This window comes from Orbicella franksi, chromosome 9 (genome assembly GCF_964199315.1).
Source record: "Orbicella franksi chromosome 9, jaOrbFran1.1, whole genome shotgun sequence".
NCBI lineage: Eukaryota > Metazoa > Cnidaria > Anthozoa > Scleractinia > Merulinidae > Orbicella > Orbicella franksi.
The window spans coordinates 25,351,203-25,376,913 of NC_138153.1; the positions used below are offsets into that span (position 1 = coordinate 25,351,203).

General features: G+C 36.8%; 1 protein-coding gene across 1 annotated transcript; it reads right to left on the reverse strand.

The window, feature by feature from the left end:
- Positions 1-2,082: 2,082 nt before the first annotated feature.
- Positions 2,083-18,706, reverse strand: LOC145497205 (guanine nucleotide-binding protein G(i) subunit alpha). The gene is made up of 9 exons (XM_081477015.1): positions 18,227-18,706; positions 10,051-10,093; positions 9,309-9,450; positions 7,533-7,690; positions 7,079-7,207; positions 5,628-5,757; positions 4,958-5,111; positions 4,150-4,362; positions 2,083-2,908 (listed from the first exon to the last, which is right to left on the reverse strand). Exons 1-8 carry the CDS (start codon positions 18,342-18,344, stop codon positions 4,172-4,174), a joined length of 1,065 nt encoding a protein of 354 aa, XP_081333141.1. The 5' UTR covers positions 18,345-18,706; the 3' UTR covers positions 2,083-2,908; positions 4,150-4,171.
- Between the last annotated feature and the right edge of the window lie 7,005 nt (positions 18,707-25,711).

Below are 25,711 nucleotides of genomic sequence, written 5' to 3' on the forward strand. Positions count from 1 at the left end.
TGTCTGGTGACATCACTGAATTAACGAAACGGGTGATGGTGGAGTTCACAAGAGAATCTGAGTACTTGAGGTTAGAAAAGATCAGTTTAAGGCGTTCGCATTCTGTTGAGAATAGTTCCCACGTTGAGGACAAGCGGTAAGCACGGTTTAACATGGTTTTAACTAAAGATCTTTTATAGCGGTTGTCGACATGACTTTGGTGGTGTAAGAGGAGACCAGTGTTTGTGGGTTTACGGTAAACACTTGTTACCAGCTTGCAGCCCTTCTTGCATATTTCAATGCCGACAAATGGTAGCTTACCGTTAGATGCGATCTCCATGGTGAAGGATATGGATGGATGACAGTTGTTCAAAGTCTTCAGAAAGGCTTCTGCGGTTGGTATGTCTTTCATTGTGGCTAGTGTATCATCCATCGTTACATATTTTCCTGTCACCTCCCCAGTAAGTAAAACATTTGCGTATCTCGAACTTGTTATGCGCGCGCACTAAGCCATCTGCAGGTACATGTTTACAGTTGGATTTCAGCTTAATTTGCGACAGACAACAGCTAGTTTTTCAGTTGGAAGACGTTAATAGTTAGTGGTCAGCGGTATGCTGTTATTCTGGTGTTCGTGGTTTAAGTGCAGGTTCATTAAACTTGATTTGATCACAGTGGGAAAATATTGCTTTCATTTTAGTCGTGTACTTGGTAGCGTAGTTGATTGCGTCAGTGTCAACCCCAGCGCGCGCGTGGCGCTTAAACCTGCCTTGCGTGATGCGCAGAACGTGTGCGTACTAACAAAAGTAGACACCGTCCTTAACTGAGTTCATATCTTCCCATGAGGAGTGAAATGATGTGAAGTATATATGAAATAATTCATATTTGAACTGCGGTTCAACCTCTAAGCCCTGATTTTTTTTCAGGTTTCTTCTCTCCAATTGCTTAAATTGGAAAATTTACTGCGATGATCATTCTTCACTTTCATCTACAACCGCAGTTCAAATATGAATTATTTCATATATACTTCACATAATCATGTTTGTGTTTAAAACCCTGAATGAACAGTTAAGATAAAGAAGAAAATGATACGAAAAAGTTAAAGGTCCAGGAGAAACTTCGTCCCGAGGGGTACTTCCAGAAAAATTGGGTGGGAGTGTGGGGCCCGCTTTCCAAAACCCTTACACTATTTTATGACCAAAATCTGCGATTTTCCCTACCTATTTGTAACCAAACCAAAGATTTGATACCCTTTTTATGACCTGTCCCTTAATCAATACCCTGTTTCATGTTTCAGGCCTGCCTTATAATTAGTTACCAATAGTTACCGCCTTACCTTGAAAACTGCAATCAAAGCCAGACAAAAAGCGGGGCAAAGAATCGAATAGAAGTTCTCTGACAATCCAACATGACAAGAGCTAGCAACGACTACGCACAACAAATGTAGCAATGGCTGCCTTTACTCGAAAACGACCACGCGAAATATTAGTACCCAGTCTACCTCTCATATTACTCATTTACAACGCCTTTAAGAGAATCGCCGACTATATGGTATTATGCAATGATGGCATAATCCCACAAAAAAGGGAAAAAGACAGCCACGATCCCGGACTCGGACTGGGAGCCGTCTAGGCTTATCCTCACGTCTGATGTTAAACCGAACAGAAGGGAAAGAGAGTCAGAAGTAAAAGAAACGAAATCTCTATATTTAAAACAAGTTCTTTTAGACACCAAGCCATAAACCAACCACAAATCTCGAGTGATCGTACGGGATCATTCGGGAGAGTGCCCGGTCCAATACGGAGAGTATTGGACAGGCAATGACGCAATCTGATTGGTTGGTTTTAGTTATTGGCCCTCTGAACTTACTCAGTCGTGTATTAAGGTTGGTTATTAACCGTTATTGCTTACCTTGCAAGGCATTGACTACTCACAGATTACGCTGATTGCCAAAACGACCCGGGGCCTAAAGTCCCTGATTTCTGAAATGGTATCAAAACTCAGCCAAGCTATGGCAAGGGTTTCTAAAAGTCCAAATGACGTCTGCGTTAGAGTGCTTGGTCCACACAGTAAATAGTAACAAAGAACAACGACAAAGCAGTCTTTAAAATCATCCTTTTAATAATAGTCTCTTGTCGAATCATTCAAGATCCCTAATATACAGATAAGATCCTTTTGAATTATCACAGCTGCAGGTAAATAACAATAATATCATTTCATTAAGTTAGAGAGACATTTCAATGGCACAACCTTAGTAACATAAAACATATTTCTCCTTTCTTCTTCCACCTATCTTGGCGCTTTACAGTTCAGTTATTAGTCACTCTCTTCTCACTACAGTAAGAAAAGCCTTTGGAAGCAATCCGACCTTCCATTATCTCTTTGGAGACGATTTTTTTTATCCTGAACGCAAGTGGAACCTCACATGTCTCGCTCATGTTTGAAGGCTGAAACTTCACCCACTTTTATCAAAACCTCGGCAGAAGTTCAAGTAGTTTAAATATTGTTAATTTAGCTTTCTTCATAAAAGTGTAAGTAATAGATCACGGCAATTTTTTTTTACGACTTTATGCATTATAATATTACGAGCTTAACTAACATACAAAACAATGCTTCCAGTAATTCTAAGATTAACCCTCACAATGCCAATCTTTTAAATTAAATTAGTGGGATTAACTTCTTTTTACAGTCTGAAATAGTTTTGGGTCCGATTTCATGATTCCTTCTGTTGTCTAGCAACAAGGAAATGGAGTACTGCTGTCCATATCGGATGTGTATGTCAACATTCATTGGTTTGTTTAACAGCACGAGGTCAGCTACTAGATAGAGCAGAGAGAATATCACTGGACATTTTTATAAAAACATCTGCCTAGGTCTGTACACAAAACTAATCTTCAGGACATCTTTTGTACAAATACACAATCCCTCAGACCTGAAATGAAAAGAACTTTGTTAAGATCTCATGAAAATACTTCACATGACCCTTAGATAATCTCAGAAGAGAAGTTATCCACATTTAATTACCCATAAAATGAAAAATTAAATTCAGTGCAATCACCAAATGAAGAAATATTTTAGAAATAGAAATCATGTTCAAAGTTTCTGTCAATTTGAGTATAAATCTACTAGCATTCTATTACGAGTGCCATCCTCTGATTGGCTCTGCTACTCATTATCTATTTTATGATACATAGTGTGCAGCGTAGCAGTGTGCCCTTGTTAACAAAATGATAGCTCCTTGGCGTTTTCGAAGTGTCTTTGAGCAGGATTTAAATAAAGTTTTGAATGACTAGTAGATTTATACCAAAACAATTAGATTATTCGCTCTTGATTTCTATACATGATAGTTGACTTGGGCTGCACCCTTGTCAGCTATCATGCGATAGAAATCTCAAGCTCATAATCTAATTGTTATATAGAAACACAGGCAGAAGCTCAAGGCCAGGGTTGTTCAAAGCCTGATTATGCTAACCCAGGATTAGAAAGAATTTTGATGTAAGTTTTGAAACTTTGCGGTGGGGTTTTCTTTGTATATTACTTGTTCCTCTATTTGAGTTTGAATAATCTCAAACTACACAAAATATAAGCAGGGAAAAATAGTCTTATACAAGAAATGTTGATAGTTTGGTTAATTTTTAATTCTGGGTTAGCATTAACTGAATAAGAAATACTGTTGGAACATACTGTAGGCTCCAGGGTGGGTGAATCAAATTTACCCAAGCAAGCTTTCACAAGTGTTTTACATGCATAACTCGATAGGCAAACAGCAAATGTTTTCCGTTTAGAAAACATTTCAAGAAAAAGAAATGAAAATCATTCATTTATTTTGATTATCAAAATTTAAATTCTCTTTACTTGCACCTCAGGAGTCAGGATTCCAATTAAATGAAAAACAAAACAAAAACCAGAACAATATTGTTTACTGCTATTATAGAGAGTTTTTACTCACGTGTCCAGCAGCCATGCAAACGTATTGGAACAGAAGAAAGTGTTTACATAAGAAAAGAGTTGAACTCCCACAGGACTGGTTTGGCCATGGCCACCAATCCATTGTTTTGGGACAAAAATATATATGGCTGCTGTGATGTCATGGGAAAACACTTTTTTTCAGAATGCTCCTAAGAAAAAATTAAGCAGATAAATATACAAACAAACAAACAAAAGCTTGCTTACTGTTTACAGAGTATTGTGAAGTTTAAAACAGTCCACAGTCCTTGAGGTTGTTCTTGATAATGACATCTGTGACAGCATCAAACACAAACTGGATGTTGTTTGTGTCTGTGGCACAAGTGAAGTGGGTGTAGATCTCTTTTGTGTCTTTTCTCTTGTTGAGGTTTTCAAACTGGAGCTGAATGTAAGCAGCAGCTTCCTCGTATGTGTTTGAACCTAAGGTTGATTACAGGGATTCATAAATGATCATTACAACAACTTGACATAATATGCAAGAAACTACATGTACTAGATACTATAAGCTCTTTAAACATCACAATAAATATAAAACTTTCCCAACCAAAAATTTCCAATAGCCTTGGATATAAACAGTTCTTAAGAAAAATATAGCAACGGACTTTTTACATGTACATGGGGAAAGCACAGCATGCTTGATAGTGATTGCCTAATATTCTGTAAACAACACCCTGATTGCAAGTGAATTTTTAAAAGATCATATAATTATTTGAAATGCAGAGAAAGATATGAAGGCATCAATGATCATGGCAGTAAAATACACAACTTAAGTAGCTGCGAAATTAAAGCCTAAAAAAACATTCAGGCTTGAACAGTATGCAAACCGAAGACCGCTGCATCAGTATTGTAGAGGCCATGGGTTCGAATTCTGTTCAAGCCAGATTTTCTTTCAGGTGCTTCTTAAGTTGTGTACATATACACCGTAACTTGGATGATCACTGACGTCTTCATGACATCCTGATTGTTGTTCCCAATGTTCAAGGAAATGCCTGTTTCTTGTTGCCAATATGTTTACCTGTGTATTCAGGGAAGCAGATGGTCAAAGGTGACTTGGTGATTTTCTCTGCAAACAGATCTTTCTTGTTGAGGAAGAGGATAATAGATGTATCTGTAAACCACTTGTTGTTACAGATTGAGTCAAATAGCTTCATGCTCTCCATCATACGGTTCTGGAACAGAAAAAAAAAAGGAATATTATCAAACACGATATTGATCTTCGACACAAGGAAACATATTGAAACATTGGTGACAAAAATAGAAAAGAAAATTACATTTTATGCTGTGGATTATAATGCCCTATAATTTCAAAAAAGTTCCTGAACATTTAAAAAAGAATGAGAAATAGAGAAAATAAAATTTTCAGAATTTTGTGACTTGGAAGACTTTGCTTACAGTGCCACTACTTTGACCAAGGCCATTTAAGCAAATTCTTTGCAAATTTCCCCCGGGCATTTTAAAAGTTTTAAAATAGTTGCTGATCAAAATGACCACAAATCCGTTGCAATCAGCTTGCTTACAGTGTACACCGATAATTTGTTGGAAAACTATTAATAACCTTCATGATTCTTATTTGATAAATTTCTACAAAATTTTGTCAGGCAGCCTTGGTTAGAGTAGTCGTACTGTAAGCAATCACAAAAGAGAATTGAAGTTGGAGTGGTTAGCAATTTATAACTTAGGCTCACCATTTCCTCATCTTCAGCCAGTACTAAATCATATGCACTGAGTGCTACACAGAAGATAATGGCTGTTACGCCTTCAAAGCAGTGAATCCACTTCTTCCTTTCTGATCTCTGTCCTCCCACATCAAACATTCTGCAAAATGCAAACAAGACAGGAAATTAAAATTGGTGAATTTACTGAGAGAAATCCCTGAATGAACATGCTTGTACCTAAAAGTGTCAAAATTCTTTTCTGTTTCAACCAACTGGATATGTACACAGGCATTTAGCCAGATGGGTGTCCAGGCATCCTATGGACACCCACTTTTTAAGGGAGATTGTTTAATCTTTCACATGTTGCTTCATAAATTGTTTGTTGGAGTAAACCCTTAGCACATTTTGGATGCCCACTTTTCAAATTGTGGCCAAAAGCCTGTATACATGTATGTACATGGTATCTTTTTTTATGCTTAATATCTTTTGGCAATTCTGATTGGTCTATCATAATATTTAGGATTTACCAATTGGTTAAATGCCAATACCATGACTGAATTTTACTATGGTACTAGATAACTGTAATCCTACAAGGGACACACAGCCACTACACTTTCAACCACTGATCATAAAATGCAAAACATGCAAAGGTCAGGACATTAGCCCACATTTCACTAACACCCCTGGACCTGTACTGTTGTTAACAAGTTTTGCACCTTCTAAAATGTAAATCACAGTTTGGAACACCTTTCCTTTGTTTGGATGAGCATGCAAACAACAAAATAATATTTCCAGCAGAGTTCTGTCACAAAATGTACCATAGGACTAGGGGTGTACATTAACGATTCATATTCCTTGCAATTTGATTCAATTTCGATTATTGCCTTTCCATTTTGATTATTTCGATTCGATTATGTAAAATATTCATGTTTTTTAATTCTTACAATATGATACACAATGTAAACAACCTACAACCCTAAACCCTCAATTTTAGGATACAATGAGCATGTCGCACATGGTTTACCATATTTGGAAATTCTCAAGGAGTGTTAGAAGGGCAACATTTTTACCACGCAACACAAAATGGTGCATGAACTGCAAACGTCTTTACTTGTCAATCAAAAACCAACATTTTAAAGAGTTCTGGGTTCTGATTTCACAATATAATAACTCACTGAGGGCACTCTGAGAGAGGTATGCAAAAAATCGAACCAAAATCGAAATGTGGAATCAGAGAATCATGAACCGAACTGAACAGTCATAATAGCAATCAAGCAAGAATTTGATTAATCATTAAACCACTACATAGGACGAATACCGTTTTGTTGGCTTGCAACTAGAAAGATATTACAAGATGCACTTTCCTCTTTTCTGTATAGAGATTTGTGCTATGCGCAGTGTGAATGCAACCTCTTGAAACGATGCAGAGGGTGATGATCAACAGTGTGCAACTACACTGGTTATACATCAATTCCGCTTACTTGAAGTGAAGATCTTTAAATGTGAAGTGAGTCTCGACAATTCCAGTTGTCTTGACTCTTGTTCTGAGCACATCTTGCTCTGTTGGAACATAATCTGGTGATCCTAGTCTGTCGAGTGCATTCAGGTAACTGGAGTAAAGAGAAATTATACTAACAGTCAAGAGGTGTCCACTATAAAAATACAATTCATAGGATAAAAAAATTGGTGTGCATCAACAGGGTCTCAAAATAGGTTTATCTGAGAGTGCTGATTAGTGCAAAAATATCCCTTACCAGTCCATGTACTTGTCTATTAGACCTTACCCCCCCCCCCCCACCTTGCTAGTTGGCTACAAGACTGCCTGCTTCTAAGATGACACCAGTGCAATAAAATTAGGAAAGAAACACCCACTATTTTCAAATGAAAGACACTATGTTTCATTAATGCATGTTATGACAGTGTTAATCTACTTACTACGCTGCAGAATCATTTAGCTGATATTCTCTTGATCTTGCAAAACAGTTCTGTACTCCTGAATCATTCCATAATCTCTTCATAATAGATACAAGTTCTGGTGTGAACTTAACATCCTCCATGCTACCAGCTAAAGCAAAAAGCTCTCTGGCATCATCCTGCAAAACACCAAAGCTTAAACTCTAAGAAACACTTGTAAAATACAATTAAAAGCCTATAATATCACATTTAGTTACTTATACTTAAATCACTGCTGCTAAAGACTGGTTTCCGCTAGCCTGCGAGTAAGCTCATGTTGGAGCACAAGCGCACATTGTGCAGTACCAGAAAATATCCATACTCTCTCCACAGAAGGGATTGAAATTTCCTGGGGGGGGGGGGGGGAGGGTGGGGGGTTCTCTAAGACCAAAAACTTTAAAGAAATGTATCAAGTTTAATTGGAATTTCCAGAGGGGTGGGGGGTCTTGCAAAAAATCCCTTCTGTGGGGGAGGTATGGATATTTTCTGGAACTACACATCGAAGCAGAAGTGCGCGCGGCATAGCTGCAAGCACAAAATCAAGCGGGCAAGAAATTGAGCCTGCTCTGATCTCAGCAAATTTTTCATTTCCACCCCAGAAACCGCAGAAAAATAAGCCAACTAATTTTCACCAGAAGTATGAACTTAGGCAGCTCAGATTTTTCAGGAAAATTGTAAATCTTTTTTATAACAACATGCAGGCGCGATATCTGCTGTTGATAAAGTTTTGCTGAAGAAAAACCGTCAAAGTTTATGTCCAGCAAGGACACACACTTGATTCTAAATGATCTTTCTTTGGCAGTCTGGTCTTTGATGATGCTGGTAAATGGGCAAATAATACCTGTGTGTTGTTTAGTTCCCTCTCTAGTCTGAACGTTAACCAGAACTGGACTGGAACTTTGTTAAAACATCACTAATAGGCGCACTGTGAGAACATTGTGAGAACGTGCGGTAAATTACCAACTCCATAGAGATCTAATCGCTCCTCATCAAACATAACAGATTGACAGTTTCTTGCCTTTCCCACTTTTCGACCAATGGCATTTCACTTCAATCAGGCAAGGCAGAAAAAAATTACAGAGATCAAGGCAGGCTCACTTTCTTGGCACCTCTTCACCAGATTCCTTCCCACCAGATTGCTTTGCTCTTCGCTGCTCGCGCTTATGACTCAAAGGTGAGCCATTCAGAGTCTCTAATCAGAAGTGCAGTGCGATTCAATCTAGTGAAAATCAAACCAATGGAGTCAGAAGCAGAGCATCGATTCCGCTTAACAGAAGCAGATGAAACCAATAACAATGCTCAATTCCAGGACTCAAGATTGGTTTGGTCTTCCACTTCTGCTTCTGACTCTGACAAAGTAGTTCTCACTAGAACTGAGTTGTACATGGAATCTTAGGAAAATAAAATCATTGTGATTCTTCTGATGCTGATTCCCTTATGCTCATGACTCTGTTATGTCGCCGATTTTCGCTTTTCACTGGGTCATAAGTGCTCTTATGACTGGGACTCAGACTCTAGAGAAAACCAGCCTCGAAGTTTGATGTTAAGTACATCCACATAAAAAGTAAACAAGTAGGTTGTTTTTCCTGCATTAAATTAACATGCAACATTTGAGGTGTCAAAATAAGCTAGGCCACTTGGGCGCTCAACTGATTTGTAACTGACTAATATAACTATGTATGCTTAAAAAGAAAAGCAAAACAAAACAAAACAACAACAACAACAACAACAATTAAAACAGGAAACAAATAAACTTACTGCTCTATCAGAGTTACCAAATTCAACCTTCAGTGTCCCTAATGCTCTGATAATGGCAATCATTGACTGTATTGTGTTGCTATATACAACTTGTCTATACTGGGCACATTCTTCTTGAGTGTAGCCATGTTCATGAATAATCCTATCAGCCAAAAAAAGTTGTTTCAAAACAATTTAATGTTAACTTGCTTATTCTATGGTGACTTGACAATTGTGCAACAGGCAATTACATGGGTCTATGATGTATGATTACAATGTGCACCATAAAATATGTTATGAACATAATATCATGGGTGTCAAATTACTCCTTAATTTTGGCAAGAAATCTCAGCGTTAATTTATAATTTCACATGTGAAATGACAACGTTTTGCATGAAATTTCTCGATACAATAAGCAAGTACAAAAAAATCACCACAATTGTAAGTGCTATTTGTCACCCACGATATTAACAGGTATCAAAATAGTATATCCATGAAATTAAGAAATAATTTCACTAGCGTTTTGTCAAAATTCAAATAATTTTCCGAGCCTTAAATTATTAGAATTTTGACAAAATACATGTGAAATTATTTCCTAATGTCACTTGTCAGCAATTGATTACCCATACTAATATGGGGAACAATATCACACAAATGGACATCATAACAATCATTCTAATTATGGGAAAAATTTTACTTGTTTTTCCTCATAAGGAAACAGTAATCTGACATGATTTTTAAAAATTAACTGGACTGTACTCACTTCATCTGTTTCACAATGGTACTTTTCCCAGATTCACCAGCACCTGAAAAAGGAATATTAACCCTTTCAAATCAAGAATGAACATCAACTAAACAGTAGGTAATAGATATGACTATGAAAAGTAAGGGATATTACTCAAAAGCTATGATTAATATACAACTTGAAACATGTAAGTTTCAACCTGCACAGTGTACACATGTACAGTGTATATTACCAACCAGAGATGTGTGGTGCACAAAATTTAACAGTAAAATTTATCACAAACTACATTCCTTCTGGTGAATGATGGACATCATTTGTTTGTAAATGTAGGTGAATGCAAAGCCACAATCTGAAAAAGCACGAGGATAGAATGCAAGCTTGAGGTTTATCAGCCTTAATTTTTCAAATTTGCTATTTGCAATCTGTCTCAATCTCTCCAAATCCTAAGTTTCTTTTTTAAACCAATTTTAGGTATTTCCACCCATGCAAAGTTTATGTGTGATCATTTTTTTTGGTCCCTTGATTTGAAGGTGATTCTTTACATCACAAAAATGAAGCAATTTAAATCATATGATGACCAGGGGCCCGTTTCTTGAAAGCCCCAGAAACTTTGCGGGCCCACAAAGCCAGGTGTATGTATACGCCTGAAACTTCTTGTGTGAAGGGAAGTTCTGGTCATATTATGAATATGAAAATAAAACAGCTCTCTAATCATAGGGTTTGAGATTTTGCTACAGCTTCCTGGGTGCGGAAACTTTTCGGGACCTTTGAGAAACGGGTCCCAGATCCTTTCAATATATGTGCCACCCTGCACAGCACTACAGATGATGACTATCATTACTTCATACACAGTTTTATTTTCCTTCCTAGGGTACTACCAGTCAGGCACTTTCTCATTAGAGAAGCCCTTCAAAACATGCATCTCAATACCAATAGATCCTGGTGGTCAAAGAATTGGAATTCCACTGTTGCTATTTTTGATAGACAATTCCTGAATAACCAATCAGATTGCAAGATTGCCAAAAGTCAGAAACTGGGTTTCACCAACTGCTGTAAGACAACCTATAGCTGCTACAAAATAAGGCTGCTAAACTAGACCTTTGTATTATTCTGCAACGGAGGCACTTAGTCAACTCAGTTGGTTAAGCTTAGAACAATGGAGGTTCTTTCATCATTGCCTGTATGTTTATAAACGTGTTAATGGAATAACTTCCCACAGTATAGAACTACTAAGAAACAGAGATGTACATAGTTACAGTACACGCAACAAAGAAATCTTAGACTTCAATCTGTAAAACGAAATTGGGGACAGCAAAGGACTTGTTACCATGTGCCTTCAAAGATTGGAATAATTTAGATAGAGATTTAAGAAACTTGTGGACCATATCCAATTTTAAAAGTAAATTTTAAATGGAAATTATGTAATTTCTTTTTCTTTCTGCTTAGTTTAGTTTTAGAACATATTTTATTCCTTTAATTTTGTGACTAATGATATATTTAGAACAGGACCTCTCTGTTAATATCACTGGTAGGTGAGAGAGCTTCCTGTAATAAATATTATTAAGAGAGAGATTGCACTTATCCAATAAAATAACAAAATGTCTGTTGCAAATTAAATCCATTCTTATTTCAAAGTGGGCCTGTCAAAGTTTTAAAGTACTACAGGTGGATTTGAATTAAAACTGAATGCCATAATAGCAGAGTACTGTAGTGTGTAGCAAAAAACTGAGACTAACATTTTGAAGTCAACCCAAATCTTGCAGCATAAAATTAATCTTGCAATGAATGCAAAATTAAGACCATACATGTACATAATTTTAAGACATCTCACAAATCGTTAGGTTTATGCAATGACTTGTCAGCTGGCAAATCAATGTCACATTGCTTTTGTAATAACAATCATTTCAATGGCTATTTCATGCATGCATAGTTTCCCAATTTTATGGTTGCCGGGGCTTTAAACTTTTGCTTACTTTAATGAACAATTTAACTCAGGACTGATAAAAGCTGTGATAATTAAATTACGAATTTATCTGTAGAATTGCCGGCATTTTTTTCAATTTACAAAATTAAAAGATAAGAAAAATACAAAACGTTTTTTAAATATAGCCTATGTCTCTTGGAAATTTATGTAAGATCCCTACGACTATAGTCTCAAGTGTTAAATTATTTTACATAAATTGCAAATGTGACACAGTTGTATTCTTAACGAGAAAAATATTGAAATATATATATATATATATATATTTGAACAGTTAGAAAACCTTGCCTTGGCAACTTCAACAATTTTTACAAGGTTATTCACATGGTTTGGCCTAAGAAATATACAGTGGGAATTTAACCTGTTTAAGAGCAATAGTTAATCAATTTCCATTCTACATGTAGAGTAGTTTTGCATGCACAGCTGTGAGCTTCTCAAATTCCAATTTTTCTCTTTTAAAGCCACTGTAAAATCTAGTAGTTACTCTCTTGGATGTTTTCATTTCATAATAAAATTGGACCATTCACACTAACACAGGCAAAATCATGTCTTCAAATTTCATCAAGTTTCAATTTTGTGGAACTTAACATGTACACAGTTTAATTTATTTCTTGAAACCAAAATAGTTCAAGATATCAAAAAAAAAAAAGAAATTTAATCATTCAATTTGGTTTGGAATAATTTTTAGCAAACAAAATCTGCCCATTTTCAGCTTCTGTCTCATTCCCTGTTGATTGACAAATAAGACAAGTCTTTTCTGGAAAACTCATTTGACAGGTTACTTACAACCACACAAATTTTATTTGTTATATTTTCTCATAATTATGCCATAGTTTGAACATGCGTATTGTACATAATTTTTAGAGGGCCACTGGTTTGTTAGTATTTTTATACTATTTTAGTGCTACCCTCTTTAAATAAAGTCTTTACTTACTTACTTACTTACTTACTTACTTACTAATTATATAACGCTGCTTTCAAAAGGTGGGAATTTAAAAATGCAGTTCATAAATTACAGCCTAAGATAGACGTACATGTAGAGAGTTTTTTTGCATACATCATTTCTCGAAAATGAAGCGCAAATCAACAAAAGCAATTACGCCACAATGCTTTTCATGTCAAAACAAATCAGTCTGCCAAAAATTAGCTCGATCCTGCAAAAAATAAAAATCAGCCCAAAATGCTATATACACCCTTTTTGTATGAAAGCCTTCACTCGAGATCCACACACAATGTATGTTTTATGGAGTGTGGGTTTCACAGATCATACGTGTGGATAACTAGCTAGTACACGTGTAGATGAGCACTGCTCTGCAACTGTCAAATAGTAAATGATAAGCTTGCTGGTTCCCATGAAAAAGTGTTTATCTTTGGTACCCAGAAGGACAATAGCAAATCGCACGAGTGATGTTATAACTCAGACAACTCGGACAAACAAAATGGAACGGTGGAAGATTTGAAGCTTTTTCAAGCGCGTAACCAAGTGTTCCTAAACCAATTTTAAAATGAAAATTTGCCATTCATTTTCCTCCGTATTTCTCTCAGAACACGCTTATGTTGTCTGAATCTCACAGGGTTCCAATAATTTGCATTCTATTTTTAGACTTTGCATGCTTCGTTATTGGGAATGAATAAACTTAGAACATTGGTTGTTCGAGGAATGAGAACACATCCTAATTTCTTTCTGGTCTCTCAGCAGCCAGGAAAATGTTTGATTTTGGGCGAAGATTGCAAATTGGCCACCCCTGAAGGTTTTTTTTTTTTTGGATTCTGGTAGATCTACATGTATTGAATTAAAACAAAAACTTGAATGATCCTGACAATTGAATTTCTTTTGTTTTTCCAGTTCTTAAGAAAATCATATTTGTCACTAGTGAGAGCAGTTTGAATTACAAACTATAAAAAACTGTTCTCCTTGAAACTGGTAAACTTGAAATGTTTTGAAGCTGAGAGGCACATGACTGTGGTGTGATTACCATGAAGAGCCACCTGATCATCATACAATCACCCCAATAGTTCACAGTGCTACAGTACTGTACACTGTAGCTTAAATTTTAAAATATGTTGCAAAATTAAAATTTTCCAAATGGTTGTTGCCACTGTGTCTTGTGGTCAAATAGTTTGCTTTTGTTTTTAAAACAATGGTTACAGGATTATACATCTCCTAGTCTAAATCATTGCCATACTAGTATTAACTTTCTCTTGACATCTACCTGATTTCGTCAACCAAAGTAATAAACTGCAGGGCCCGGTTGATCACAGCTCGATTAAGCTACCCCAGGATTAACAAGAATGTCGATTTCAGTTTTGTAACTTTTCAGTGAGTTTTCTGTTTATACTGTTTGTCCTTCAGTTTTGAGCTTGACTAAGCTCAAACTACACAAAACGTGAGCAGTAAAAAACATTTTTATACAAGAAAAATTAATACTTCGGTTGACTTTTAATCCTGAGTTAGCATTAACCAGCTTTCGAACAACCTGGCCCAGATGTTCCAGTTGTAACAGTAATCTACATGTAACAAATTAAGCACTGGATGTTAATTTGCCTAATTTGTCTCGCTAGTATTTAGCTGGTCATTATGTTGAGCCCTTGGTTCAGTCCACATGCAACTCTTGCTTAAATTAATGATTCGGAACTTTAATTTGCCATACCTTGCACAGTTTTCAGACCACTGCTCTTTTTCTTTCATTAAAAAACTTAAGCTGAGGAATCTGTGAGAACATAACTGCAGCTTCAACAGTTTATGCATTACAGATTAATTTCCTCTGACTGGAAATAACACATGAAACCTTTTTGGAGTATGTGACAGTTCATTGCTTCCATTATTTGAGTTTTGTTACATCACCCTTTTAAGGGAGTTTAATACTTCCATGTTTTCTCTTTCCAGATGTGTTTCACAATGAGCTTGGCAGGGGTATTCTGAAGAATGCTGAATGCACTGTGTGCTTGCGGTTTAGTAGTTTCACTCGTGTTTGCTTGCTGTTAGCTTTTGTTTGTTAACGACAGCATTATATTGCATATAGCCCTGTCCAACAAATAAAAGCTAACCACAAGCAAATATAAGTGAAACTAACCGCAAGAAAACAGGACATTCGGCATTCTTCAAATTACCCCTGCCACCGTGAGCTATCCCTTATAAACAGTCTTACCAAATGGCTTTATAGTTCTAACCATAGGACATTTATCAAATTATTACACTAATTGTTATTAATCACAATATATCATCTAATAGAGCAGTTTTCCTTTGAGTGTCAAAAAGTAATTGGTTTCGCATTAACTACGCAACACGATTGGCTTAAAAAATTCGCGCCACAATCTCATCCAATCACAAGTAAAACCAAAACCAATCGCAACTTACGCGCACATGTTTTCCCGTGCTTTGCGTCAGCTACATGTAATTACTTCAGGGTTTGATTGGTTCACTGTATTGCCGGTGTCCTTGGTGATTGGCTAGAGTAATTACTTTGGTTTTACGACACTCAATTGAAAACTGCTGTATATAACATGTTTGATCAGTAAAGAAACTACACATTTAGGTTGATAGCCAGTGTCATGCCATCATGACTGAACAAGACCAGTTAATAATCCATACTGACTTCAGAGTTGACATATTTTGAGAATGGTAAGAAAATTTGTTGGAATATGTACAGTCGGCTACTGTTACTCTTTGTATTAGAAAGCTTTGAGAGGTAAAAAGTTCTTCACGTAATGTGTTCTGAAGAGATAAGCAAATAAACCAGGAATAATTTCGTTAAAAAGTAAATACAAATTCATAAAAACGACAAATATGACAGAAACATTGTGTTTGTATTATTTTTAAAATCAGTCATTACTTTTATTGAAATGGATACATCTTATTAACCATCCACAAGGATTGCACTAAAATACTTAAAAAGGATGGACTAAGAACAGTGAGACCTGTGTAGAAGTGACTAAACGTTGAAATTTCCCAATACAGTCCTAAACAAACAATTTATGTCGAAAAAACTGGACTAGCACCAAGGCATACTGGGCCCCTTGAATTGTAGCTGTCTTAGCCATGCAATAATTAGCATTTAGGTCTACCACAACAAAACAACAAATTTCAAAACCACAAGACTGATAAGAACAAAAATGCTGTAAAACAGACATTGTGCCATTCAAACCTAACATCTAACAAGCTATATCCAGTACAGCACACTGAGTGAGGCAAAGTTCCACAACAAAGCTTTACCTTTCCAATGCTTGCTGCACTTTAGAACATTATACAAGGTCAAGAGCTCACTCAGAAAAGTACACAGAGAGTTGACTACTTCCAATGATCACATTACATTGGTTCGGAATTCGATGTCAATTCTTTCTGATTACCAGGAAATGCCAGAAAATCCCACCAAAACAGTGTTTAGACAGTTACATCCCCATGTAAACTTCCTGAAAAAAGATACTTTTTGTAACTTAGCATAAAATTTGACATTGATAGCAGTAAATATTTTTCAAAGTTTTCCCTCTCTGTTTTATCTCCTTAAAGAACTGAATGAGAACAAATCTGTAATTGATTGTTGCTTTTCATAATCACTTGCATAACATATAGAGGTACTACAGTACTTGCACCAATTAAATTCATGTCCATCAAATGTTACTGCATGTGCTAACTTGGGTATATCAGTTGTGTTGAACTAAAACATCAACTAAATCTACTAATGCAACATAACTATACAACAAAACCACAACAAATAGATCATAAGATGACCATGTGGACTTTTCATATTGTCATCATATCATCCTTATCTTTTAAGATACGACAGTTTTTATCAGAGATAAATAAATTCCCGCAAGCAAAAAAACCAGATCTAACAGAGAATAAAAACAGCAAACAGACAAGGAAACGATATAAGGTCATTTACAAATCCAGATCGCAAAACATATTAGCCATGGACTTTATACAGTTAGTCAACACCTGTTTGTGAAAACATCAAACTTCCATGGAGACAGGACTCGAAATAACACGATCAAGGTTCGTCACTTCACTTCCCGTTTCTTGTAAAAAAAAAAAACACTACATAATAGTAACACTAGCACTTAGCGTTGCTTAAAGAGAAAATTGTCCACAATATTCGGACCTACAAATGACGTAGTTCTGTGATGATTTAAATTTCTAAGGGAAAAGAAGCCACCGAAAGAAATGTATTATTCACTGTCAAGAAAAGTAAAAAGAAAAAAAAAATTTCGCACCGAAACAAAATTAAAGAATAGGTACAAAATTACTTATAACTACGTAACAAGTAACTTTCATTCTCAATAACTGGAACAAAATTTTCGCCTTCAGCTTTCCCCAGAGTTGAAATCCAACACCTACCATCTCTCCGCCGATCTAATATTCGATTTAAAATTCACACGTTCCAATATAGATACGGAACATTCACAGAGAGAGCAAGCTGAAATCTTTCCTATTACTTTCGCTAAAAGAATACAAAGAAAGTCTATAAGTTAAAACTGATGACGGATGTTATGTAGGATAGGCATTTTGCCAACCTTTTCAGTTTTTTTCAGCATGGGTTTCCCTTTCAAGACGACAATATAAAGTAATCACTGGTTTAGAGAGCGTTCGATCGATCATATGTGCTAGCGAAACTGCACTCAAATGGTTTCCACCCGTTATTGTATCGCAGCTTTCTCACACAATAACACTGAGTTGTTCCAGAAACCTCGCTACCGAAATTTTCCAGAAAAGCGCAAAATCAATTTTTGGAGCTTGATGAGAAAATATTATTCATGCGTTCGCTTGTAATGGCGGATTATACTTTTTGCATTTAAGCGTTACATTCTACACGGCGAATCCAAACTACAATTTATCACGGCCACAAACGGCGATAAACTGAATTTTTTTAAGTGTGTAATGATTTATAAACAGAACTGCCATCATGAAATGTTGCTAAGGAAAGAAAACCCGACAGCAAATCCGCGATCTTTTTCAAAGTCGCAAGTAGCGTATTAAAACCCCCAAATGACGAAGCTTTTGTAATCGCACAAAGATTTTTCTTCCTCGTAACTAACCCGGTAAGGCGGCTTAACCATACGGCTGACTGTATTCATAACAAACACAAAGGCTCCGCATAAATATTCGAAAGTTCGTTGCGTTTGAACTATCCTACATATAGGTAAACCTACACACGTTGAGGATCGATCGATGCATCAGCTATGCTTCGACCGAGCGCACAACATCGCACCACTAACCTAAAAGGAGAAGCTTGACCTCTCTGGCTGCTCTTTCTCCGTCAGCTCGAAGGTTTTTATCGATCATCTTGCTCCTTTCCACAGCAGCTTTGTCCTCAGCACTGAGTGTGCAACCCATGTTGATATTTAGAGTTCGAAAATTTGAGTTTCACTCGCTAAGCTTGGCCGTTCGTGAGAACTTTGACAGTCCGGCAGTTGCGTAAACCACAAACAGAAGCCCAACTGTAATGATTGGATGCTCGAGGGGACTCTTACCCGACTAACATGCGTTAAAATATCTTACGACTTCGCCATGCATGAAGGTCGTTATCCGGTTTTCCAAGCAAGTTATGGCGTTCGAAGTTCGCTTTTATTACAACAACCAACCACAACCACGCCCGCACACTGAGCAAACCATGCGCGACACGACTTCTGGGAACGAAAAGTCCCGGATATCAAGCTGAGGGCTGCAATCTGCGCGTTCCCATATCAACATGTTCCATTACTCGCCCGTATCCAAAGCCCAAATTATCTCCCCAAAAAGTTGTTTTGAAATTTTATCGTGCTGATAAGTTGTTACTCAAAAAGCACCCGGCTTTGAATTAAAATGAAGCAATTTAAAAGTTCGGCTAAGTCACGTGATCAAAATATTTGATTCACTAAGTCATCAGAGACTGATATCGAAAAGCTCCGTCTAAATAGAAACCTTTGCAAGACACACATAAAATTAATTACACAAACGCTCGCACGATCTTGTTTTATCGGAATATATGGATTGAAAGAAGAAAAAGCGACTGTTTTGAATGAAACTTCAGACGACTGCGATAACTCTTCTAATATAATGGTTTTTTTTTCTGTCAGAACTTCTTGAGAATGTTCGACTTGCAGGCGGCGAGCTAGACTAAGCGATTATATTAAGAAAGGCTATTTATAAACAGCTAAGCCCTATAGAGATCGTCATGTAGATATTCAGCCGGATGAAAGAACTTTTCACCCGTTAAAAGAAGTTGTTCGATCAGTAAGGGCTTGCAAGTCATTTCAAATCAATGCAAACCGCGTGCAAAATTTTTGATACAAGAGGCTACAGGAAAAAAATGACGGTAAATTAACTAGGAACAGTCAATTTTGACAATATTGAAGCGATTAAAAACTTTTCGCTAACGGCCGATGGCAAAATAGTTTCTCTAACCACGTGGGTGTCAGGATTTCTCTGACTGAAGGTTTCTTTATCTATGAGTGACAAAATAAATTTTTCGCTTTTCATGGTGAATTTTACTGAGTTCAACCTGCGATCAGTTGTTCTTTTATAAGCGTCACAGCTCGCTCTCACAACGGTTTCGAACCGTAGCTGTTGTTCTGACCCATAACTGGCGATTTACAAACAATGGTGCTAAGCTGCGAGTGACCATATGGAGCCGGTACACAGCCATGAGTTACTCGTTTTTGCATGGTTTTATAGGACATTATTAAGTCTGAAAGTTAACGCAAGAGAACATCTGTTTACTTTATTGCTCAGCGTTTTATCGATGTGTTGATATTATGCAGGCTATAAATATAACTTTTGGTAAATAGTCCGGTAAATAGTTTACGGGATAACCCAGTCTTTAGGAAAGCGATGGTCATGTCGTTTGGCCAACTACAATTCGGTTACGAAGCAAAGGAAAACTTCTCTCTTTTTCTTCTCCATCGATACCTCTAACCTAACAATTTTCAAAATTCAATTTTACATTGGGCATTTTTTCGTTTGCTTTTGTTCCCTGACAATAAAAGAAAGCTCGGTAAAATTTTTTTCCCTCTTCGGAACGTTTCTTAGTTCCTGCTAGCGTAGATACGTCAAATTCTGAAGCTGACAGGAAGGGAACACTCGAAACGGAAAATCGAGCATTTAACTAACTTTTATTTTTATCAGCTTTACTATATTTTCGATTCTTATATCCAGTCATGTTCCTATATATGCAATTATTTTCAAGTGTTAATTTTAATACGAAGTCGACATTTAAAACATGAGAACAATGCAACAATTTATTTTTACTGGATAAACAAAGTCCCATAACAACATTGCTGTGTTGTTAGCTATAAATTTAGAAACAGCTTTAACCTGTCTTCTCCTACTTGGAGTACTCGAAGACGATCACTCGACAAAAAGTGCCAAAAAAAAGGGAAAGGGGCTCGAGAAGAGAACGCTTGTTCGATATAAAAGGAAATTCGTTTCGCGCAGCTCGGAGTGTTTTAGTCTAACTCGGCAAGGAAAACGTGAAACGTAATTTGTGAATACAGAGAGCTAGTTTTACTCTGTAAAACCTGCGTTGATTCCGCTCCACTTCTCATCAAAGGATACACGTCTTCACCGAGTTTGACCTCGTTGAGTGATATTTTGATCAGTACAGAGGAGATGAAAATAATAATAGAAAACGTAACAGTCAGTGCAACCCTAACAGGTATTACTGTATTGGCATTCAACTTAAATTTATTGGCTTTTTCTTGACGAACAAAAACAACAGACGCACGCAAACCTTGAGGAAATAAACTCAATTTTGTGATTGAATGAAACATTGGCCGCCTCGTTCTACAGCACGGCAAACTTGCTTGCCGTTCAATCAGCCGGTTTACCATAAGAAAGGCAAAAACCAATAATGGTACGGCACGTCCACAAGAAACGCCATCACGTAGAAACGACAAACGGCAGACAAAAGGAATTATTTATGATGCGATAAATGACAGAATAATCTTTATGGTAAGGAGAAGAACGTGTAGCCGAGACAAAAAAGAATTAGAAAAAACACTTGGATGTAGAAATTGAAATATCAATCACAAGTTGTAGGATATTTTAGCTTGTAAAACAAACCTACATTGCCACAAAAATTGCAAAATGACGCAAACGTAAATTATGTAATAGAACCGTTCTCTATAAAAGTTTTGACATAAAATAACGTAAGTTTGTTACAAACTAAATGTTATTATTGATCTCCGGTTTGTGTATTCCATGGGGTTCCAGTCTCTCGGCTTTTTTTTTTTTTTATCGAGTGAACCTTGCATGTCTACCTTCCTAACTAAAACGTAATTCTGTGGGGTGATCCGAACCGAATTCGAGACGAACCGCTTCGAATTCAGATTTGGGTTTGTGGAAAGTATTACGACTCATCATCGGCTTATCATCGGCATATCATCGGCTTATCATCGGTGTCATGTGATGTCATCATCTGTCTCATCTTCGGTTTCATATGATAGAAGACTCCAGGTTGGCTGTTTTAATATTTTTTATGGAAAATAATTTACATGTACAGATACAAAACGTGCTTTGAACGAGCGACGGAGGTTAAAAACGTACCGCGGCTATCTGGACTACCTTTTTTTTTCACCGAGCAAAATTTAACGTCTTTTCCATTAACAGCATCACTGGGATTTCTCACGTAGGCTGCAAATTTAGCTACAAAAAGTTTTTATGTTTCCATAGAGTTATTGCCACGCCAGTGATTGGATTGAGAGAATGGAAAAGGTTCTGGGAAGCGCCAGAGCAGTTTCTAGGTCTCAACTTCTACGAGTATTTCTTCAAGTCTGTGGGAACAAAGAGACAACATTTTCAATTTCCGGTTGTTGCTAAATAAACCATAAAAATCAGTTTTCTCTTTCCGTAAGGCTTATGAAACAGCACGGTATAAGTAAGATCACTTCGAGTCCCCGAGTGTTAAGAAAATGCAATGAAAAATGTACATATTTGGTTGCCAGGGAAAGGTGATGTAGAACGTTGATAAACAGGGTATTATTCAGAACAACATTGTTTTTCATAATGTTTTGCATTGGCATACAGGTGAAGGATTAACTGCAAACAATTTACGCACAGATGGCGTCACAAATGCGTCAGAACTATTATTTAGAAAAGCCTGGCCATTTGAAATACAAGAACAGTAATTCAAAAGCCAGTTTATTAAAAAGAAAAACAATTGCTTCTTCTGGTTTTGTTTTAAATTTATGATCAGTTAATTGGCAGGAAATGAAGCAGGCTTTCATCATTGTCTTACGTGTATTTTTTTTTTAAACTTTGATCACACCTGCTTACCCCGAGACTTCACTCGCGCCATGATGTCTGTGCTAAAAAAAGTGATTCTACAGATATTTACACGCTCAATTAAAATTCTACGTCTGAAGAACCGAAGAATTTAAAGGCGAAAAGTTCAGAAAAAGGGGTTTCAAGACCGCATGAGACAGTTACTGTGGCAATCGGGATAGAAAAAAAATAAATTAATCTAATTATGAGAAGAATCTAAAATTTAGTATTGAGCTGATGAAAGCTTGAAGAAGTGTCATGGCCGAAATGTTTGCTGTGCGACATCTTGTCTTCTTGGCACAGTTTGATATCTATTTTGCGGGCTTAGATTACACTTTGTAACACAGTCTATGATTCCATTTAAACCACCGATGTCAGTTTGAAAAATAATTATGATGTCAATTTGTTAACCCGCTTAAGGACTGTTCTGGGTTATCAGGCTACTGGAAAAGTGGCCCAAAAATCCCCGTGTTAATGTTTTTCTTCCAGCGAGTCTAATTTTACTCCTTTCAAGAAGGCCCCACAATCCGAGGACCTCAAATCCGACAACAGGACTATTTCAATCTTCCGCACTGGTGACTTGCTTTTTCTTTCAGTTAAGGCTTGTTAGTATAAGTCTACTGTAGCGTTCTATCACGAATGCCGTTCTCTTATTGGTTACGCTACTCACTATCTATTCTGTGGTAGATGTTGAGTAGCCTAACAGTGTGCGGTTGTTAACAAAATGGCGGCCGCTTCTCTGCGTTTTTGAAGTGTCTGCGAAGATGATTAAGATAAAGTTTGAACGACTAGTAGACTTTCACTAAACTAAGTAGCTTATTCGATCTCGATTTCTTTGCGTGATACCATGTTGACTCGGGCTTTGCCGGCCCTCGTTAACTATAGAGATCTACACAAGTCTCGAGCTCATAATCTAATTCTTTTGTGAACTACTTCTTGTTTTACGCCAACTTTAGCGTGATAATAGCTTAAAAAGTAAGAAAAGTACCAGGGAAGTGGTGAGTAATTATTACAAACGAGCAAAAATGGGCAAGATTGAAAAGGGATTATAGCTGTAACTCAAAATAGGATTTTCATGCTGCTAAACTCACTCAGGGGTGCCACTCCTTCAAGGGCTAGTGTGGCCGGGGTATTGAATCTCGGCGGGACTTGTTTGGACTGAGTTCGTTGCTCATGGTTCTACTGCCTTGATCCGAGGGATTTTCTCCTGGTTCTCTCACTCAAATCCAACATTACCAAATTTCTCACTAAGCCACAAGTCCTTACTAGATTACAATAATCAGAAAGTCATTGTAATGGCTTTTAAATCTCCTCTTGAGATCTTCGAATTGTTTTAAACCTTATCTACCTACACATGCGCAGTAATAGCAATTATTTAAGAATGTTAATTGAAGTTTTTACATGCATCATCATCATCATCATCATCATCATCATCAGTGTGCTAGAATTTCTTCAACATATTGTAGATTAAAACATAACAAGGTACTGCGAGAAAGCACCTTGACGAGTGATCATTTTTAATCAGCAAATGCGTTTTAAAATACCCTTATCACTTCCCCTGTAATTTATCCACTGAGAGGATACGGATGTAACCCATTAACCTCAAATCAGTCAGCCATGTTGGTGACTCTGAACACAAGCGCCGTGTTTAGAAGACGGGAGATGAGAGAGTTTCCCTCTCCGGCTCTCTATGGGGTTTAGCTGAGAACTTGTTGATATTTTGATTACCAGCCCGGCCCTACACAGTTGAGGCTATCGAATTAATTTGACAGTTATTGCCTTATATGATCAAGATTTCAAAAGAGCCGTATAGTTGCCTGCACGAAGCCAGTAAAGTACTCGGAAAAAATACCAGATATGCATCTAGGCAAAATCTATACATATCGGCAGAAGTGCGTACTAGTTCTGGACTGAACAAACCATAGCTTACGTAGCGGCTATTCCCTGAGACAACATCCCCACACATCTGAAAGATCTCAGTGCCTTCAACTTCTCTTCTCTTACTGTCGTCTGAACATTATTCTGAAGTTTCTCCATTATACATGCATGTACACACATCTTCTCTTTAGAATTCTCTGTTCTCGCAAAATTATATCCATATAAACTTCACAATGACTGGCGACTGACTAGCAAACTTTTGGGTTGATTCAGTCTCCAGACTCAAATGTAGATTATTTTTCTGTCCTGCTATTATTGTTGTTGTCGAGTACAATGAAGAGATCTCGCTTCATTTCAGTTCAGAAATTTAAAATAGCTGGCACGAACGGAATTTGATATTTGTATTTTTTAATTGTCATTATTTATAAAACTAGGAGAAAAAGTGTTTACGTAAATGAATACTTCTGCATCGGTATTTATTAATATAGCTGATATAAACTGAACACGACTAACGTCACCTTAAGTGTTATTTACGAAGTTCTTGCTATATTTAGGAGGAATATACCAGGAATTTTAAGTATTTGCAAGAGTATTTCCGAGATTTCTTTAACCTGATTTATATATGCCCGGCTGCAACTCCAATATCGAAATACACTCCTCACATCCTTAACGTGGTATTTTCATTTTTTGACCGAAGCTCGAGTTTAAGGGAAGGACGATATCAAGCCAGCCATTTAGAGCTTTCATAAAGATTCTTTTTTGTTCTATAAGCATGCAGCATTCAATTTTTAAAATATTGACTTTCCACAAGCTGACTGTGAGGGGTGTTACGGTTTCGAATAACCTGGTATATCATAGGAATTTATAAGTTTTTCAGTTCTCAAACATTTAGTCCTGAAATCATGCACACATTTCAAGAACTTGTATGCTGGCCATATTTTTAGGAGTACTGATTTTACTCCGGCGCTTGGAAGTACTTCCTGCTTCAAGGGTAGTTTCGCTTTTATTACATTTTCTTTGTTCTAGACGTGAAACATGCTCTATTAATAGAACGTTGACCATCTTCTGATTGGCTAACCCCGAAGGCAAAATCAGAAACATTTTTCATGTTTGCAAATTCTCTCCTTTCGTTTCCGCTGTTTCCCAAATCAGTGGGTGAAATTGTTATGATTAATCCCTTCCTTGCTATAAAAAGGGTTTCTCTCGCAATCGTCGATCTCTTCTGATCTATTCTAAAGTTATGCAATCGGAACAATTGATAACCAGGCAAGTAGGGGAAGTTTGAAATTCCTTTGAGAATAAAACTTGGATCCTGTCACGTATTTCGGATTAGTTGTAAACTTTAACCTTTCCGCGCCTTGTTTTTGTGTATTTTGTTTTTTCGTTTTACTGCTGCCAAACTATTTTCCTGAGTGACTAACAGCTGTTTAGTTGCCGGTATAGTCAAAAGCCCGTTCACACGACATTGCAGTTGTAATCTTTCGTCTTGGCGAAATTCTTGGCTGTACACAGTATTCACGACTGCTTTATCTTGGTCTTCATCGTTTTTGAATATAGAATACTAATATTGATAGGTGATATGA

Coding starts and splice junctions, on each gene's coding strand:
- LOC145497205 (XM_081477015.1), bottom strand. CDS start 18,344: ATGGGTTGCACACTCAGTGCTGAGGACAAAGCTGCTGTGGAAAGGAGC. Junction 7,691..9,308: donor TTGGTAACTCTGATAGAGCA/GTAAGTTTATTT, acceptor GGTGTTTTGCAG/GATGATGCCAGAGAGCTTTT. Junction 7,208..7,532: donor CTAAATGATTCTGCAGCGTA/GTAAGTAGATTA, acceptor TCTTTACTCCAG/TTACCTGAATGCACTCGACA.